Source organism: Rana temporaria, chromosome 8 (genome assembly GCF_905171775.1).
Source record: "Rana temporaria chromosome 8, aRanTem1.1, whole genome shotgun sequence".
In the NCBI taxonomy this organism is placed as follows: domain Eukaryota; kingdom Metazoa; phylum Chordata; class Amphibia; order Anura; family Ranidae; genus Rana; species Rana temporaria.
Genome location: NC_053496.1, coordinates 64,891,630 through 64,912,408, shown reverse-complemented (window position 1 = coordinate 64,912,408; position 20,779 = coordinate 64,891,630). Strand labels below are relative to the sequence as shown.

General features: G+C 44.0%; 1 protein-coding gene across 1 annotated transcript in view; it reads right to left on the bottom strand.

Annotated features, from left to right (window-relative positions):
* LOC120947013 (solute carrier family 2, facilitated glucose transporter member 9-like) overlaps positions 1-20,779 on the bottom strand; it is an 88,168-nt gene that overhangs the window by 9,759 nt on the left and 57,630 nt on the right. The window contains exons 9-10 of the mRNA XM_040361924.1: positions 11,250-11,351; positions 9,969-10,044 (exon numbers count right to left, since the gene is read on the bottom strand). Of these exons, the coding sequence (XP_040217858.1) occupies positions 9,969-10,044; positions 11,250-11,351 (178 nt within the window). The remainder of the gene's footprint in view (positions 1-9,968; positions 10,045-11,249; positions 11,352-20,779) is intronic.

Sequence of the window (20,779 nt, the reverse complement as noted above, 5' to 3'; positions counted from 1 at the left end):
TTTGGATCTCCGCAGATCTAGACAAATAAACTTTGACTGCCCGGACAACGTCCAAAGAATGCAGTTCTCTCTCTTCCGCCAAGCGATGCAGAGAGAAAAAAGGCTGCAAAATAATGTCACGATTTAAATGAAAGGCCAACACCACTTTTGTCAAAAAGGTTGGAACAGGTCGTAACATGAGGGATGGAAAAGAGTACCACTCCGTCATAACATGACCCTGTTCTGGTGAAGGATCAAGTGTGGTTCTCTGCACGAAAGGGCCACCAACTCTGACACCCTTCTAGCCAAGGTGATGGACATCAGGAAGGCTAGCTTGCGTGACAGCAAGTCTAATGGAATTTCCTTGATAGGTTCAAGTCCCAAGGACACATAGGTGACCTAATGGGGGGAAACTACCCTGTCAGAATACTGACAGGGCCAAAATCTGACCTCGGATTGTACTAAAAGGCTGTAGAAAAAAAGAGAATTCTGCCAATCACATATTTCCGAGGATGACATTTTCTGGCTTCACAGCAATACGTCTTTCAGAGCTTATGATAGATCTTCCTAGTGACAGCTTTTCTAGCATTCACTAGTGTAGATGCCACTGGTCTCGAGATGCCAAGATCCTTCAACACCCTGGCTTCAAATAGCCATGCCGTCAAATTTAGAGACTGTAAATTGGGGTGGAATATTGGACCTTGAGACAATAGATCAGGGCGACGTGGAAGCGCCTATGGACTGTCCATTGTCAGTCTTACAATCTCCAGGAACCAGGGCCTTCTGGGCCAGGCTGGTGCCACCAGAATGACTGGAACCCCTCTCTCCGAATCCACGCGACAAAAATGTGGAAGGAGAGGGATCGGAGAGAAAGCATAAACCAGGAATTACTGGCTCCATGGAACTACCAGAGCATCTGCTCCGATTGGCAGATTATCCCTTGTTCGGGACACAAACTGCTGTAACTTGTTGTTGAATCTGAATGTCAATAGGTCGACCTCTGGTTATCCCCAAGTCTTTCAAAATTCCTGGAACACCCCTGGGTGTAGGGACCATTCCCCTGGGCAGATCTGCTGGCGGCCGATATAATATGCCTTCCAGTTCTCTACTCCCAAGATATGGACTGCTGATAGAAATCGGCACATGTCCCTTTTCCCAGGCTTGTATGTGGTTAACCTCCTTCAAAGCTGAATGACTCCTGGTACTGCCTTGGTGGTTTATATAGGCCAGTGCAGTGGCATTGTTGGACTGAACTCTGATAGGGCAGTCCTGAAGCTCCACCATCCCGGAACTGTAGGGCCAGAAGTACTGCCCGCAATTCCAGGACATTGATGGGCAGGATCTGTTTTTGACCATTTCCCCTTAGCTATGACCCCCGCTAGGGTCGCTCCCCAGCCTGAGAGACTGGCATCTGTAGTCAATACTCTCCAAGTTACCGGGAGGAAGGATCTTCCCTTTTACAGGTTCTGTTCCTGCAACCACCAGTTTAGGCTTAAGCATGCCCAAGGAGATAAGATTTTATAACCCAGAGATTGTTCTCTTCTGTTCCAAGCCAATGATACATCTTGTTGTATAGGCCTGGAATGGAACTGAGCATAGGGCACTGCCTCGGAGGACATCATTCTCCCTAGAAGACTCAAACAAAGACGAGTGAAGGGTTGTTTGGTGCCCTTATGGGACGCACCTGATCCGTTAGGGCACAGATCCTTACGGGTGGCAAAAATACCCTTGCTTGGACCATATCTAGGATCACACCTAAATACTTAGACTTTGAGCTGGTCTCAAGGTTGACTTTTAGGCATTTATGATGATATGTATGTTATGCTCTGTTCTAGAGCCTGTAGTGAGTGATCTTTATACAGGAGGTTTAGCAGATACCCGAGCACCAAGATCCCTTGGGCCCTTAAAATACCCAGTACTGGTGCTAGGACCTTTGTGAACACCCTGGGAGCTGTGGCAAGCCCGAAGTGTAGACCCACACACTGAAAATTACGTTCCTATTTTGCAACCCCAGTGTCATATGCAAGGATGTGAATAAGGCCAGATTGCTTAACTTGCCTTCCTATCAAAGCATAACACAAAGTCCTTTAACTTTCTTAACATTATTTGTAAAACAGCAGAGAGTTTGTAGATGTTGTAATGTTATCTATGTGGAATGCTTATCCAGGAAGGAGGTAAAAACAGAACAGGGGGCTGGGCTAAACAGGAAAAGGAACAGGGAATAACTAATGAATTTAGACGGGGAGAGTGGACCAATCCATTCTCTCTACTAGAGAATTAAAAGGTTACTATGGCAACCAATGTCTTTGAAGATTCCCAGAATGGGCGTTCAATCGCTTTCTTTGTTATAATCCGCTTTGGCCATTAAATAGGATGGTTTCTGTAATGGCCTTGTAAAGATTTTCACAGTCCCTTGTCTGACAATTTTTACTTTGACCTGGTTGTTTTCTCACCAAGCGTTTGGCAGGAGGAGATGGCTATGTGTCTAAGGTGCGCCATTGCTCGCAGGAGAGCCGTCCACCTTGAGACGCAATTAAAATGATGAGAACCAAATACATTTCCGGGCTGTACATTGGCAAGTAAGACAGACACTTGGGGCCTTACTTCAAGGTCTCTTTTGGGATATACAAGATCAAAGTCATTAATTAGGGTTGATGGTATACCCGCTACCCGTGTTGGGAATGTTGGTCCTGTGAGCCATGACGTATCCTGTAGATGTGATGTGCTGCAATATCTGCACAGTTCTGGTCTGTGGGCACGTAGTGCCATTGTTTTGATTGAGTAGACTTCCCGATCCTTTCCACCCGATTTGCCACATATACATAGAATCTTTTCTTCGTATTGCATGTGTAACCTAACACCACTTTACCGTTTGTAGAACCTGATAGCATCTAATTTACAGTCAGTGAGTTCCTCCAACTCTACTTTCAATACTGTGCCACATAACTCAAGTCTGGGTATGGTATGGTTGGGTTGTGGTGCCAGTTTAGCCAAATCTGCATTAAATCAAGATCTAAGATTTGCCTGTAGCGCTACCCCCGGAGGAGCCACTGGTTAGATTTGGGATCGGCGTATTTAAGTTACCTCTGTGATGTGTCTAGGGGCGATGATGGTTGTGAGAGCAGTGACGGAATGTCCAGACAGTTGGTTGATGTTTTTCAATGCTTTATTTCTGGTCCAACACGACCAACAGTCAACTTGAGGTAGACAGCATAGGATGGTGAAAGAAGAATAAACTTCGCAGACCCAGGTTATGGATAGACAGACCTCTCACAGGCCTGGCAGCCAGAGCGTCACTTAGAACTTCTGGGAAGGAACAAGTCTCTGCCACAGACTTGGCTCTAATAGAATTAAGATTTTAGGATGAGACCTCTGCCACAGGCCTAGTGCTTGAAAGTTTGGATAATAGAGCGAATCATCCCAGTGTATCACTTGGGGTCACCAACTGATAGTTTGCCGCATACAACCTGTCAGTGTCCGGTACCCAGATGCCTGATGGTTCGTTCAAGCCCTGTTGGATCACCTGCCTCCGGGTTCACCTCAGACCGACTCCCCACCGAACAGCACAACTCGCTTGGGATCTTCTCAATAGAGGTGGGGGACCCAGTAAGTCACTGGGGCCCCTGTACAGCATCAGATGCTCCGGGCCATGAGGGCCCAGAGTCAGGAACTCCGCGTAGCACATGCGCCCCGGCCTGGTATGCCATATCGCCGGGGCCCGTGATGTGCGCACACCCTAAAGGTGGGTGCCGCACCTGGAACCAGGAACCCACGAAGAACCCCGAGCAATGGCCTCCGCCACAGAAATACTCCTCTAATTGGCTGCTGGGGAGAAGCGGCTCCGCCTGGACCCCTCTGGCGCCACCTACTGTCCAGAGATGAAACGGCATCTCTGGAGAACAGAATGACCCAGAGAACAGTTCAGGGCTGGCGACAGCCGAATTTAGATAAATCAAACACAGGTGAGAGCAAATAAGTCTCTCATCCTACTAAATTTAACATAGCACCTGTACTGATAAGTACACATGCGCTACACATGCCCATTTAAACATGTTAAAAAAGTCAACAATTTACATGGAGCACAATTTACATGTAGCTTGCTTTCCTTGTTACATGACTGTAAAATACATAAATGGACACCACTTTGTTTTAATGCTGAGAGGTGTACATCCACATAGACAGAATGTATATTCATTTTCTATGTATTTTCCCAATTAGGGTCAGGCTTAGATTAAAGTACAACTAAAGGCAAATCTTGGAGTGGAGCAGGGGGATTAGAACACCCATCAGGTTTTTATTGTCGTCTGTGCCACCATTAAGGAGCTTACCCTTTTATACGTGTCCTGGTGACAGCTGTATCCTCGATAGCGAAAATAAATCCCAAATTTTGGTTCGTCACCAAAACAGGGCTAGATGAAAAAATCTTCCAATGGGGACACTGGTTCTAGTGCCAACCAAGGATTCCCCTCACTTTGGAGGGATTTCCTATCATTTCCGATTTTGACATTGGGACAAGAATTGAAGGGAAATCTTCTCAATGAGACATAGAAAAATAACAAACAGGATTATAACCCACCTTACTTTAGCCAAAATGAAAGAAAAAATAAGTTGTTCCTTTAGTTTTACTTTACAAATTTACGTCAGTAAAGCTGTGCTGTGGCACCTTTTCCATATTTAGCATTGTATCGTTGCTGACACATGACTGAAAGAAACTGGCTATTTTAAAAGGTTTTAATGAGTCGGTGGAGCAGTGACTGAGAATCATTTGGATTTAGATTAAATGTTTATTTGTAAAATAAAGAATGTATTCTTATTTAAAAAACAAATGGTATAATCCTCAAAAACCTAAAAATCTAAACTAAAACTGGCCTAAAATGAATGGATGGGAAGTAGGCAAAAATCTATGATCTCAAACTGTAGAATTGTTTCCTTTTACTTCTATTATATCATCAGAGCTTGATTTACATCAGTAGGGCCTACGGATGGAAACCCTTTGTGCCCTCTACTGGTCTCACTTAAAAAGTTAACATCATATCTCTTGTGCCCCCATTATGAGCTATTGTTGCAGTAACCTTAAAGCCTAAATGTAGTTAAAATTAAAACAAGGGACATTATTTACAATCGGCGTGATGCGTCCCTTGTGCTGCGGGTTCCCCCCACCTCCCCTATCAATGTTCTACGGGATCAGGGGGTTGATACATCTGACTGAGCAGTGACAGGCATTAATGAAAAATGCCCAAATCATGCCCGCCCTTTTCACCCAGCTAGTCCATTCAAAGACGCCATAACTATAGCCTCCATGACTTAAACGTGAATATTATATCTGAACTACAGTGGCCCGCGGAAAGGCGACCAGTTTTTGGTGTATCTTTCACTTCCATATTTTTGCAATTTTTATAAAATATAGAGTATTAAACATTTTCCACTAGAGGGAGTTTTGCAATCGAGTTGGCCCTTTTTCAACCATCCATGATAACTGATAAGGTGTAGTCCACACAGGAAGTACATCCTCAGGCTTGCATTATGAGAAGAAACTAATGCAAACCAACCATAAGAATGCAAAGTAGGAAGCAGGGCCTGTTTATGTAAATCAGTAGGCTGTCTAATGGGTGGGCCTGCTGGGTCTCCATGGCTCTGCTGTCTACACAACTATATTCAGCACAGTTATTATATCACTGCTGCTCTCATATGTTAATATCTGGGTGTTGCAAAGACGTTTGGTGCACATAAAGTGGATTTCTAATTAATTTTCTTGTTTACAAACTTTATTAGGGTTAAATTGTGGTACAATAAGAAAATTCAAGTAACCAAAAAAAAACACCATATACAAAAGGTCAATTACCGGTAGTTATAGATTTTTTGAAGATTTGATTTGATTTTCTATGGCTATTGAGGAATATATTTGCATTAAGGTTTTCAAGCTTGGCTTTAACAGTTTTTCATATTTCTTGAGAATTCAGATTTCTATACTTGAGTTTCCAGACTTCCTTTTCTATAGCATTCTTTACAAGGGGATTCCCACTGTTGCCATTTTAATCTATTATATTGGAAACTGAAAACGTGCAGATTTTGAAGATGAGCAGAAGCAGAGCCAGCAACTGCAACTATAACAGACAGTTCAACATGGGCAACCTCAAGAGGTATACACAGATAGAGGGCAACGCAGGACACTTGCATTTATTCAAAACAGAAATATATTTCCTGCTTGTATTGACCCTTTACCATACAAATTGAGATTGACAATATTGCCCATGAGAAGCCAACCAATATAAATGCCCATGTCCGTTTTGTGCAGTTAGTGCTTCCGCAGGAATGACAAGTCTTAGCATTTTAATCAAATCCTAGAGCACCATCTGATTATAGACCAACGCTAATAGAACATCTTCCACTGGCAGCCCATTGTTGTCGTAATTAGTTTAATGTGTTTCCAAAGCAAGCTTAGATACCAGTTCATTATTTCAACATCATGCCACATATAGGACTCTTAATGCAGAAAAATTCATGCATAACATGGAGACTGTGGAATGGTGTTGATGTAGTTTTTTTCTTAATCCTGGATGCTTTAAAGTCATATTCATCATTGTTTATGAACAATGAGCCATAAAAATCCTAATTAAAGATGTAATTACACTGAATAAATTCTTAGCTGAAAATGAATTATAGATTTGTTGGAGGCACAGTTAATATATCAATGGGATAAACCACCCCAGTCTTCATCCATCATTTTAAGATAGACTCTGCAAAGAATCTAAATACAGCTTTAACTCTTTCCTAGTTAGGCTGCCTTAAAACATCAGGCTCTAGGTAGGTTTGTGCAGAAATGTATTTTTGTATTAATAGTATAATTAAAGGGGTTGTAATGGTTTGTTTTTTATTTTCTAAATGTTTTTTTTTTAAATGGAGGTTCACCCTCAAAAAAATGTTTGACATCACATGGAGTCGAGCCATCCTACCGACAGAATGCCGGTGTTTTTTTTTTTTTCTCAGCACATACCTCGCGATTTTCACCCCCTGGCAATCCCGCGGGACTGGGCGTTCCCAAGCACTGCCTGCGATTGACAGGCTTCCGAACAGCGCATACTGCGCATCACAGGTTGCCGGAAAAACCCGAACATCGGTGCGGCTCTACGTTGCGCACCGACGTTCGAGTTCTGTCGGCAACCTGTGACACGCAGTATGCGCCGTTCGAAAGCCTGTCAATCACAGGCAGTGCTTGGGAACGCCCAGTCCCGCGGGATTGCCAGGGGGTGAAAATCGTGATAACGAGGTATGTGCTGAGAAAAAAAAAAAAAACACACCGGCATTCTGTCGGTAGGATGGCTCGACTCCATGTGATGTCAGAATTTTTTTTGAGGGTGAACCTCCACTTTAAGCTAGTGCATTGTTCGTTCACATACCTTTTCCTTTGATTTCCCTTCTAAATGTTTTTTAGAAAAAGTCTTGGAAGCTGCCGTTTACATTTTCTGTTCATGCTAGCTGCTCAAGCGTTATGCTGACCCTCTGACTTTAATACTTTGTCACTAATCCAGAAAAAAAAAAAAAGTATACAGATATGGGTTTTTAATTTTAGCGGTAGGTCCAAACATTACACCCTTATGCCCCCCAAACCAACCTCTCCCACTTTAGAGCATGTCTCAGCATTTTCTCTTGTGTCCTGATAATGTAGAAAGGAAAAACTTTTATTATCCCTGTGCATCAAAAAGTTTGTAAAATTCAGAGGAAGCTGGTGAGAGCTTTGTTTTTATTGATGCAGCCATGCCCCCAGAATTACATATGCTGAGAGTCAAGGCAGCAACATTACTGTGAAATAAATCAATGTATGCATATGGAAGGGGACAGAGAGAAGTGGGGGGTAGGTGGGCTATTGTTGCACAGAAAGCATGGCTACATACACTGCTTGAGCGTTTAGCCTAGCAAAGGCATGGTCTTGTTAGCTCCAAACAGGACACTGGGGGCACATCGGAATTCTGGGAAATCTATATTTTCTGTATGATTATGTAAGAGAAAAAAAAAATTGAATTTTTGCCCCAACTTACACTTTTGGACTGACTTTCCTGATTCGCATACTACCTCCAGGTTAAGGACTCAAAGTGCTGAAGCCAGAAGGTCAGCATAAAAGCCATACAACTAGCATTTCAGGTGTTTTTTTTTTTTTTTTTTAACAATGGCAGCTTCCATATTTCTCTAAAGAAAAGAACAGTTAAATATTTATATAGAAACCTATGTCAGAGATAAAAGGTAATAAGGAAAGCAAGCAGAGCCATGTGAATCATTACTTTATGTCCACTGGCCAAACTATGTATCAGGAATACCAATTAGTGAGCTTAAAGGGGTTGTAAAGGTTCGTTTTTTATTTTCTTAATAGGTTCCTTTAAGCTAGTGCATTGTTGGTTCACTTACCTTTTCCTTTGATTTCCCTGTGTCTCCCCGCAGGGATGTAGTCCCAAGGGAGGGGGGCGAGCACGCTGACTAACCCCCAGCCAGAACGGCTCGGATGATGGGGCAAGCTTACTGAGGAGGTACAGGAAGTGAGAAATTCAGACAAAGAAAAAAAAACATTTAGAAGGTAAATCGAAGGAAAAAGGTGAAACCAACAATGCACTAGCTGAAAGGAACCTATTTAGAAAAAACAAACAAACGAACCTTTACAACCCCTTTAATATTTTCTTGCAGGATTACAACTGTATACTGAAAGCAACAAATAAAAGTGTATTAGTCTCTGTGGCTTAATATTACCCCCATGAAACACAGGAAAAAATCTGAATTCTGAAGTTAAATGCAGAGATAAAGAAAGAGCAAGATTTTTACACCGTTTAACAGGATCTGAACAAATAATGCCTGCACTGATTGGATGTCTACCTCAAGAGGATCTCTTCTTCCTAGAACAGCAATTATATTTATTTTTTATTTTGCACTGCATGCTGTATTTAAACCGAACAATTGAGTACAGCAGAGCAGGAACAATCTACTCAACCAGTAATTCAGAGCAGCAGACACCGTTTTTGCATTGCACATGTCCGCTTCACACTGCAGATTTTAAGCAGGTAAATGTTTTTTTTAAAGGAATTATCAGTTCATTGATATCAAGCACTGCAGAATCCCCAACAGACAGCCCACGCTCTAAAGTTTTTAACCTGGGCTCCCCAACTCATCGATGACATTCAGTAAATCAGATTCAATAGAGATCCTACGTGTAAAGGGATTGTAAAGGTAAAAAATGTTTTTCCTAAATAGCTTCCTTTACCTTAGTGCAGTCCTCCTTCACTTGCCTCATCCTTCAATTGTGTTTTTAAATTTCCATTTTTATTCTGAGAAATCCTCACTTCCTGTTCTTCTGTCTAACTCCACACAGTAAGGCAAGGCTTTCTCCCTGGTGTGGAGTGTCGTGCTCAACCCCTCCCCTGGAATACAGGAGAGTCAGGACGGTCTCTATGTTGCAGATAGAGAAAGGAGCTGTGTGTTAGTGGGCGTCCTGACTCTCATGTAGTCCAAGGGAGGGGGCGAGCAGCACGACACTCCACACCAGGGAGAAAGCCTTGCATTACTGTGTGGAGTTACAGACAGAAGAACAGGAAGTGAGGATTTCTCAGAAGAAATAAGGACATATAAAAGCAAAAATCGAAGGATGAGGCAAGTGAAGGAGGACTGCACTAAGGTAAAGGAAGCCATTTAGGAAACAAATTTACCTTTACAACCCCTTTAAGGTTTGTGGGGTTTATAGGGTGAAAATTCCCATGTGAGGTCAGCAACCTACTAACAAAATAAAATACTACATTAGGCATGATTTTAAAAAGCCAATAAAGTTTGTGATTATGATGGTGAAGCCAAGCTGTTGGATTCTTGTCCTTTAATCTGCGATGGCCTTCAAAAAAAGATCCCCATTTGATCCAGATGGCTGACCAGTGGTCCATTTACCATGCTTTCTGTCTGAATTTATCTTATAAAACAAAATTAACTTTGCGAATATACCCCAAGAAACATGCACTTACCGGGACCTATGCAGAAACCCGCTATGATTCCAATCACACAAACCACACTAACATACCGCATCCAAGCGATTCTTGCCTGAAAGTGAAATTGAACACGTCACCTATTATCATCAAGAGGATCATTGCCTTCAAGTAATGAAGTATACAAAGAAAGATATAGCTGAATTTCTCAGCTGCAGCCATAGTCAAACTGTCATTCCCCAATCAGTGCAGGTTACAACAAAATCAGTTCTTATAAAAAGCATAGAATCTAAACTATGCGTTAAAAAGGATTTCTCAAACCTGCCCTTAGCCTTCACCAAGAGATATTTTGTAGATTTCCTCTGAGCAGGTAAACTAATCACTTACTTACTGTATCATAGTTCAAAGACCAAAAAAAAAGCCAAACTTCAATAATGTTTTGAAGTTACCATCTCAAAAAGGTCAAAATTAAAGTGTTTGGTGGAACATGGTTTTCAACTTCATCTTTTCGCTTGAGATCGTTACCTCAATAACATTTTTAAGGTTTGGCTTGGAGTGTTGCCTATTTTTTGTGATTTGAGTTAAATAATGATTCCTAATCGTTGCACAGTGGGAATTTTGTTTAATGTCTCAATTCCGGTCCACAAGTTTCCATAACAGCCTTTTTTGTCAGATCTTCTATCAGAAGAACCAGCTGGACTAATCTTTGAGCTAGTGCTATGTACTCAACCATTCTGGAAGATTAATGAAAATAAAATATGTCCTGTTGAGGGTCCTGCAGTGGAGGACCATACTGGAAGACTGAACTGTGTATATACAGTCCTAACCATCCTTTGTCTATATACTGGATCAAAACTTCGGTTAGCAGGGTAGGATGACAATTGGCTCTACTTATCTTATTAGCTGCAGATGTACTGATGCAGAATGGGCACTCTCTTTTAAAGCTCATCCATCCCTAGCCTCAGTGCAACTTGGGCACCTATGACATTCTATTATGTTAATGTGATATTATGGACAGCAAGTATTCACCAACTCTAATTGTGGTGGTTGAGGAAGGAAGGGGATGATCCAAAATTGTAGGCCTAGGGGGGACCAAAATTAGAATCAGGTCCCATTAGTATAGGGCTTCCTATGCCCTTCTCCATAGCCTAAGCATGCAAGTCAGTTGTTCTGTTTGAATATCTATGTATGGCTCCACCACAATGCTGAAGCCTGAGAACTGTTGGATGTTGCCTCTATGCTTGAGTGCTTTTGCTGGAATTCACACCATAAATGCAGGAATGATGATTTTTATAAAACTTTAAAAAAAAAATTGCCTACCTGAAATACTAGAGCCAAAGTTATACCAGCACAACAAAATCCCATGAAACTAAATCCACCAATTATAAGAGGTCGTCTGCCCAGCTTCTCCACTGTAAAACACTGCAAAAAGAAACAAACAAGAAAAAAAAATTACATTTTTCAATGTGACGTTTTGCCAAAGAATTCCAAACAGGGACATTATTCATCATTTGGCAGTGATAAGGAAAAATAGTAGATTAGAGTAGATTGTTCTTGTATCTTCAGAATCTCAGCACTGTAACATCTTTGCTTACAGGGTATCTGAAAGCTCGAAGTCATATACATATCTAAAACTGATCATACAGCCTACAGGCTGAATGAAAAAAAAATTAAATAAAGATTTCTCTATTCACAGCACAGATAGACATATCTTCTGTTGTGGTCGTTTTATTTTGACTGCTGGCCTACCGGCTCTCAAAAATACCCACACAATTGCATCTGATTGGATGTAGGCACTGTTCCTTTAACACATTTTCCACCAGGCTCCTTTGAATTATAAATTGAGGGCTATCGGGCAGGAGACAATCAGTAGGGCTGGCCACTGAATTGCGTTCCACTGAGCGAAAATCACCCATGTCCTGTTTATAGGCATTTTGTCACTAACCAGGCATCTTTAAGAAACATGTGGGTCATTACCGTTTTTTGGGCAATTTTAAATGAAAGATTTTGCGCAATTATATTTTTACGGTTGCGTGTCACCCATGTACTACATGCATATATGATGTGAATACTGGTGGATGGCCGATCCTGTGTCCTTCTGAGGGTGTCCTGACTGAGAAGGAAAAAAGGGATTTTTAATAACAGCTTACCTGTAAAATCCTTTTCTTGTAGTACATCACGGGACACAGAGCAGCATAGCCATTACATATGGGTTATATAGTGTACCTTCAGGTGATGGACACTGGCACTCTCCGACAGGAAGTTCCCTCCCTATATAACCCCCACCCATAGTGGGAGTACCTCAGTTTTGTAGCAAGCAATATGCATCCCAAAATTCCCCATAAGAGGGGTGGGAGCTCTGTGTCCCGTGATGTACTACAAGAAAAGGATTTTACAGGTAAGCTGTTATTAAAAATCCCTTTTTCTTTATCGTACATCACGGGACACAGAGCAGCATAGCCATTACATATGGGATGTCCCCAAGCAATGCTCCATGAGGGGAGGGAGACAACCAGAAAAACCCAAACAGGAGGTGCCACCGGACAAGAGGAGATTAAACTGCGGCCCGTAGTACCGCCTGCCCAAAAGCTGAATCAGCGTTCCTCCTAACGTCCATTTGATAAAATTTTGCAAATGTGTGGACAGATGACCAGGTTGCTGCCCTGCAGACCTGGGCCATAGAGACCTGGTGATACGCTGCCCAAGAGGCACTCATAGCTCTAGTGGAATGAGCCTTAACCGACAAGGGTGGACTCTTCCCCTTCAGGCCATAGGCCTGTATAATCGTCTGCCTAACCCACTTAGAAATAGTGGCCTTAGACGCTGCCTGGCCCTTCTTGGGCCCTTCCGGCAGAATGAATAAGACGTCCGTCTTACGAATCTGGGCTGTAGCTTCCAAGTAAATCTTTACAGCTCTAACTACATCCAAGGAATGTAGTACCCTCTCTTCCTTAGAAGAAGGTTTTGGAAAAAATGATGGAAGAATCACATCTTGATTAAGGTGAAAATTCGATATCACCTTAGGCAGGAAGGACGGAAGTGGCCGCAAAACGACCCTGTCCTTATGCATTAATAAATAAGGTGCCTTACATGACAAGGCTGCCAACTCCGACACTCTTCTGGCGGATGCCATGGCCACCAGAAACACTAGTTTCCTAGTCAAAAGGACCAAAGGGATCGCGGACAAGGGCTCAAAAGGCTGCCTTTGCAAGACCGATAGAACCAAATTTAGATCCCAAGGATACAGGGGAGCTTTAATCGGGGGATTCACCCGAATAACACCTTGTAAAAAGGATTTCATTAAGGAATGGGCAGCCAACGATCTCTGGAAGAAGACCGACAAGGCAGACACCTGCCCCTTGATTGTGCCGACCGCCAAACCTTTTTCCACTCCCAACTGTAAAAACTCCAGGATTCTCCCAATAGTATATTTGCGGGGATCCCATTTCCTGGTTTCACACCAGGTAATATAGGCCTTCCACACCCTATAGTATATTAACCTGGAAACTGGTTTTCTTGCGTTTATAAGGGTGGAAACGACCTGCCCTGAAAGGCCTCTGTTTCTGAGAATCAGGGACTCAGCCGCCAGGCCGTTAAATTTAGGGCCTGTAAGGCAGGGTGGTGGAATGGCCCTTGTGAGAGGAGGTCCGGACGTAGAGGGAGGACCCAAGGCTCCTCTACGGTCATCCTTTTTATCAAGGAGTACCAAGGTCTTCGGGGCCACGCTGGGGCCACTAGAATCGCTGGCTTGCGTTCCCTTTGAATTCTGTGAAGAAGACCGGGTAGCATCCGTATTGGAGGGAAGGCATAGCTTAGCGCAAACTGATGCCAAGGGCACACCAAGGCATCCGTGCCGCAGGCCAATGGATCCCTCGTTCGGGAGACAAACTTTGCTACTTTGGCATTGAATCTGGACGCCATAACGTCCACCTCCGGGGTACCCCACTTCCGGCAAATGTCCTGGAACACTTCGGGGTGGAGGGACCACTCCCCTGGGGACATCTGTTGGCGGCTGAGAAAGTCCGCTTGCCAATTGTCCACCCCGGGGATAAAGATAGCTGAGATGCAGGGGACATGGGCTTCTGCCCATAAAAAGATCCGATCTACCTCCCTCTGGGCTGCCTGACTCCTGGTGCCACCCTGGTGGTTTATATAAGCTACGGCAGTGGCATTGTCGGATTGTACCCTTACTGGGGAGCCCTGCAGAACCTCCGTCCAGCCCAAAAGAGCCAACCGAGCTGCTCGGATCTCTAAGACATTTATGGGTAGGGCTGATTCTGCCCTTGACCATTTCCCCTGTAGGGTTAAATCGTCTAGGACTGCACCCCAGCCTGATAGGCTGGCATCCGAGGTTACTATCCTCCATGAGGGGGGACTGAACGATCTTCCTTTCAGAAGATTTTTTGTGACTAGCCACCAACAGACTCTGCCTTACCGCATAGGGAAGGGAAATGGGAAGATCCAAGGCCTGGAGTCTTTTGTCCCAGGCCGTGAGAATCGCTCTCTGTAGCCTCCGAGAATGGATCTGGGCATAGGGTACTGCCTCGAAGGTGGCCACTAGCTTTCCCAACAGGCGCATGCAGAGGCGTATAGATGGCCTTGTGCTGCTTAGGACTAAGTGGATTAACTCCCTTATCGAGTCCACTCTGGACTGGGGCAGGAAGATCCGTTGTCGTCTTGTATCTAAAATCAGACCTAGATACTCCAACCTTCTTGTGGGCTGTAGGGCTGATTTGCCCCGGTTTAGAACCCAACCCAGGGACTCTAGGCAGTTTACTGCTAGCAACACTGCCCGATTTAAGCCGGCCGCTGAGTGGTCGACTACCAGAAGATCGTCTAAGTAGGCCATGATCAGAATGCCCTGTTCCCTTAGGATGGCTAACACGGGGGCCAGGATTTTCGTAAAAACCCGAGGGGCCGTGGCTAGTCCGAACGGAAGAGCCACGAACTGAAAATGCCGATAGTTTAGGGCAAAACGCAGATACTTGTAATGACCTGGGAATATCGGAACGTGCAGGTATGCGTCCTTTATATCGGCCAAGAACTCCCTTCCTTGGAGGGCGGCCACCACCGAACGAATGGACTCCATTCGAAAGGACCGGACTCTTAAAAAGCGGTTTAATGACTTTAGGTCCAGTATAGGCCTGACGTCGCCGTTTGGCTTCGGGACAATGAAGAGGTTTGAGTAAAACCCTTGTCCTTGCTCCCCTGCTGGTACTTCCATAATCACTCCTTGAGATAGGAGTCGCTCTAGGGCGGACAGAAGTGATGCCTGCTTTTGAGGGTCGCCTGGAAGTCTTGACGTTTGAAAGTGAGGAGGGGGAACTCCCGAAACTCCAGCTTGTACCCCTGAGTCACTGAGGACAGAACCCATTGGTCGGTAACTTTGGCCCCCCACAACTCCGAGAACAACCGGAGTCTTCCCCCCCACTCGAGAGAGTGGGGGCGCCCCTTCACAAGGCTGCCTTAGGGGCAGCCTTAACCGGCTTACGGTTCCACGGTCTCTTGTTCCCTGCAGGTTGGCCTTGTGGCCTGTTTGCAGCTGCGCGTCCAGAAGGCCGTCGATACTGCCTAGAGAATGAGGGCCCTGGAACTGGAGAGGTTGGACGCTTAAAGGGACCCCGGAACCTTTTCTTAACCGGCAAGAGGGTGCTCTTACCACTAGAGATCTTTTGAATATATTTGTCAAGATCTTCTCCAAACAATCTCTCTCCTTGAAAGGAGAATCCTGTAAGGAGTTTTTTGCAGGGGGTTTCTGCAGACCAGTTCTTTAACCAAAGTAATCTTCTCATGTGAACCAAATACAGGGATAGGCGGGACGCCTGTTGGATTGAATCCTTGATAGCGTCTACCGCGAAACATAAAGCTCTAGGTAGGTCGGCCAAGTCCTGAGCCTGTTGAGCCGGGAGGTCCTTTAGGGCCTGCTTGGCCTGGTCTTTTAAAGCCTGGCAGACGCCAATGGCAGCTACAGCTGGCTGGACCACTGCCCCCGCTGTGGCAAAGGATGCCTTCAGTAAGGTCTCAAGCCTTTTATCCACAGGATCTTTGAACATGTGAATATTGTCCACTGGACACGTTAAAGCTTTATTGACACATGATATGGCTGCGTCAACAGTGGGGACAGCCCATTTTTTTGAAAACTCCTCCTCTAAAGGGTACATAACTGCGAACCTTTTAGGAGGCAAAAAAATCCTGTCTGGCTTAACCCAGTCCTGAAATATCAGGTCCTTTAACAAAGGATGGACCGGGAACACCAGGTTGGCTTGGGGCGCTTTTAGGGAGCCCAATGAGGAAACAGCGGAAGCCAGAGGCTGAGGCAAAGGCATTTTAAAGGCTGACCGCACCATATCCGTTAAGGACTGAACCCACAATTTTTCTGCGTGAGAAGCTGAAAAAGGTTCTTCTATAGTAGAATCCTCAGAACCTAAATGGTCCAGGTGATCCTCAGCCTGGTCTCCTGTATCTTCCAATTCCTCAGTGGAAAGGACATCTTCCTCAGGAGATTCAAACCTGGGAGACGGGGATCTAGCCCGCTTCTTCCCGGATAAAGAGGCCGTAATAAGAGCGGCCATCCTTTTTTCGAATCCACCCAAGGTGGAGGCTAACATCTCTTCCGTGACATAGGAAGGAGTTGGTTGAATAGGGCCCGCCATAGCACCTAGCAACCCCGATGGCTCACCCAGGGCAGCAACCTCCGGATCCTCCGGGGAGGTAGGGGCAGGTGGATTCTGGGAAATATCCTCCGAGCCCGATGGGGAACCCTTCGGCTTTTTAATACCTTTAGCATTTTTAGCGTTCCCTGCACCCTTAGGAGCCATAATAAACAAATCTGAGATACTCCGCTAATATACAACTAACTGTAATAGCTGGAGGAAAACACACATTTACATAAATGAGGAAAAAATTAGGCTAGGGTAATGTTAGACAGAAACTAAACTTCCCAAAACCTAACAAGAGAAAACAATATTGAGCCCCAAGGGCTTAATCACATCCTAATATTGCTTCCCTTAATGCTGGGCTAGGAGAGTACCTAATAATAAAAGTACTCTGACTGCTACTTAGTACACCGGCTTTCCAGAGAAAATATGAGCTTAAACAGCTCTTTAGCAAGGTGTGTACAAAAAAACGGCCACTAGGTGTCACTGTGTCAGCATAACATAGGCAAACCTATCCTGCTCAGCTCAGCATCGCTGCTCCGTGTCCCTTCACAGCCTTCAGCATACTGACAGGCTAAATAGAGTTTTCCCCTCTGATGTACAGAGGGGAGGGAACTCCCCGGGCGTCCCCCGCCCCCTCCACGCAGCGTCGGCGTGTCCCTTCACCCTATAACAGCGCGCGCGCGCTCCCGACGCCGCTCTGCAGGAAGCAGGAAGCCATGTGGGGAGAGGAGCCCAGGAGCTGCTGGAAGCACACACAGACATCAGGAAGTAAGTATTTTACCTGATATGCTCCCCTTTTACATCTCATGGAGCAAAAAACACCTTGTAGCAGCAGCAGCAGTCTATTAGCCCAGCCAGAGGAACAGTATACCTGGGTGTTTGAGCCATCCAGTCATGCAGACTTTGTGGTTTCTCTTTAGCCCATGCACAGAGGCATAAAAAGGCTTTCCCCCAGAGTCCCCCTGTGGGGAGCCCACTGACAAACCAAGTTCCGTAGGCCCCCCGCTTACCTTTCCACGCCGCAGGGTATTGCTCATGCAAGAGGCCCAATCTTCCCCCTTCACCGTGGGTATGGTCATAGACCTTCAGGGACCGGGGTCCAAGTCAGGAACACCACACACCTGGACCTATACAGCACTACTGGCAGCAGGTATTCATAGGTTAAAAAACCCAGTCCTGGAACCCAGAGTCCAGCCCTCCAAGGAGAGGCATTATAGGCAAAACCCCATCCACGAATTGGGGCCCGGGTACCGTCCACTTTGGCTATGAAGCACCTTGGACGGATCCGGTCGGCTGGCCCTGGTCCCAAGGACAAACTGCAGGCACAACCTTCAACGTGCACCAACACCTAAGACACTGGCGAAAAAACTGAGGTACTCCCACTATGGGTGGGGGTTATATAGGGAGGGAACTTCCTGTCGGAGAGTGCCAGTGTCCATCACCTGAAGGTACACTATATAACCCATATGTAATGGCTATGCTGCTCTGTGTCCCGTGATGTACGATAAAGAAACAATATTTTGAAAACTGGTAGACCCACATATTAAAACATAAGAGGGTCAATTATAACTGGTGAGTGGGCACACCTAAAGAGGCACTTTCCCAGATAGCAAGGATAATTTGCCACAAATTTGTGGCAGTGTTGAATTGTAAGTCTGTTTGCTTGCTGCACATTTTCACTGACTAGTTGTACACTTGCAGAGCACTTGAAGCAAAAGTTCTAGTTGAAACTTTTACAATTTGTAGCAAATTTGCATGGCAAGTCTGTAGAAAAAGAAAAGTTGCAGTGCTGAGTCTACAGCAAGAGCTCTGCAAGTCAGTGACCCCCTGTGGTGGGCTGACTATTGCACAACATAACTGAACCAGAACTTGCAGCAGATTTTCAGAATATGTCAAAGAAAGTTGATCTGGAAACATGCAATGTGGACTTACTGCAATTGTGCAACAAGCTTGTGAAGCCTGGAACGTCTAACAATAGACTTGTAGCTCAATTGCTTGCTATATGGGTTGGAGCACAAGTTGGCATTGAAGGTGGTGAAGAATTATTTTTCCTGACTGGTTTACCTTTGTTGGAGGACTTTGTGTGCACATGATTCACTGTATTTTATATATTTGGTCTATTGAGAATGTGTCAAAGTCGGATTTTAAAGTTAGTTTTAAATTTTTTTTTTTTTTTTAATTTAGCACCTTGTATTGCACATTTCACATTTTTCACAATGTACACTGATGTGAAAAAGTATTTGCCCCATCCTGATATTTTTTTTTGCATATTTGTTACAATTAAATGATTCAGATGAAATTAATTTTATTATTACACAAAGATAACCAGAGTAAAATGCATTGCTTAAATTATGATTTTATTCATGAAGGGGAAAAAAAAAAAAAAAAAAAAAAAAAGATGCCCAAACCTGCCTGGCCCTATGTGGAAAAGTAATTGCCCCCTAAACCCAATAACTGGTTGTGCCACCCTTGGCAGGGCGGCTCTATTGCACCTGTACTTAATTTCATGTAATAGATAGATGTGGGCCATTGCACGGAGCGGAAGCCAATCAGCAGGTCCGGATCCAGGGAACACACTTAACCCTGTTGATGTTAACCCCTTCCCTGCCATTTATACAGTAACAGTATTGGTGTCACTGGTCCCCAAAAAGTGTCAGATTTGTCTGCCGCATTGTTGCAATCCCCCAAAAATCACTGATCACTGCAATTACCAGTAAAAAAATAAAATAAAAAAATCCCCAAATCTATCCCATAGTTTGTAGACGCTATAACTTTTGCGTAAACCATTAATATATGCTATTGGGATTTTTTTTACCAAAAATATGTAGAATACATATTGGCATAACTTTTTTTTGCTTTTTTTGGATATGCTTTATAGCAGGAAGTAAAACAAATATATTTTTTCCAAAATGGTCAGTCTTTTTTTGTTTATAAAATGCAAAAAATAAAAAGGACCACAGAGGTGATCAAATACCACCCAAATAAAGCTCTATGTGAAAAAAAAAACAAAAAAACAAAAAGGACATCAAGTTTTGGTACAGCGTCACACAACCAAGCAATTGTCAGTTAAAGCGGAAGTAAACCCTTCTATTTTATAGTTTCAAAAAACAGTTAACATTCCCGGCATGCCGGAAATGCTAGCTGTCACATTGGTTGTGCTCTCAACCAAACTGTCAAACCATCCAATGACCGGTGTCATAATGGATCACATGTACAGCATTATTGCAGTTGCAGATTAAACAGAGGCCAAGATGGCAGCTTCCTTGGCTGAAAACAATAGTAGGGTTTACTTCCACTTTAAAGTAACAATGCCGTATAGCAAAAAATGGCCTGGTCATCATTTCTTTGAACCTTCTGGGGCTGAAGTTAAGGTCATGGTGGAGTGAGGATTAGGACTACAGCCTCAGAGTAGGTGATCTTTCTTTGCACCCCTCCACCCTGTGCTTTGAAACGGTCATTCTTATGCCGCGTACACATGATCGGTTTGTCTGGTGAAAACGGTCTGATGGACCGTTTTCATCAGACTAACCGATCGTGTGTGGGCCCCATCGGTTAAAAAAATAGAAACTTGTTTTAAAATTATCTGATGGTTAACTAACCGATAGAAAAAACGATTGTCTGTAGGCATGTCCATTGGTTAAAAATCCATGCATGCTCAGAATCAAGTCGACGCATGCTCGGAAGCATTGAACTTAATTTTTCTCAGCACATCGTTGTGTTTTACGTCACCGTGTTCTGAAACAATCGTTTTTTTAACTGATGGTGTGTAGGCACGACTGATGAAAGTCAGCTTCATCGGATATCTGATGAAAAAATCCATCAGACCGTTTACATTGGATGAACCGATCGTGTGTACAGGGCATTACTCTGTGCTATGAAGTAAGATACCACTAATAATAATAATACGCAAGGAAAAATGGCGCTGCTAGCCTGGTACAGAGCTATAATTCACTAGGTTGTGGGCAAGTGTGTGATCCGATAGTTGGTGTTGGATTTCTTCCTGTGGTTAGCTCATATGTACAGCCACCATTAGGATGTGAGGTCCCCCTTTTTATTAATGTGCAGTATGTAACCGCTGGTCCTGTGTTAATGTGATGACCCTATGTGTCCTCCAAAAAACAATAAAAAAATCTTTGTGAAAAAATAGAAAATGCAAGAAGAGCAGTAGAAAAAGGGTAGTCAATAATTGGG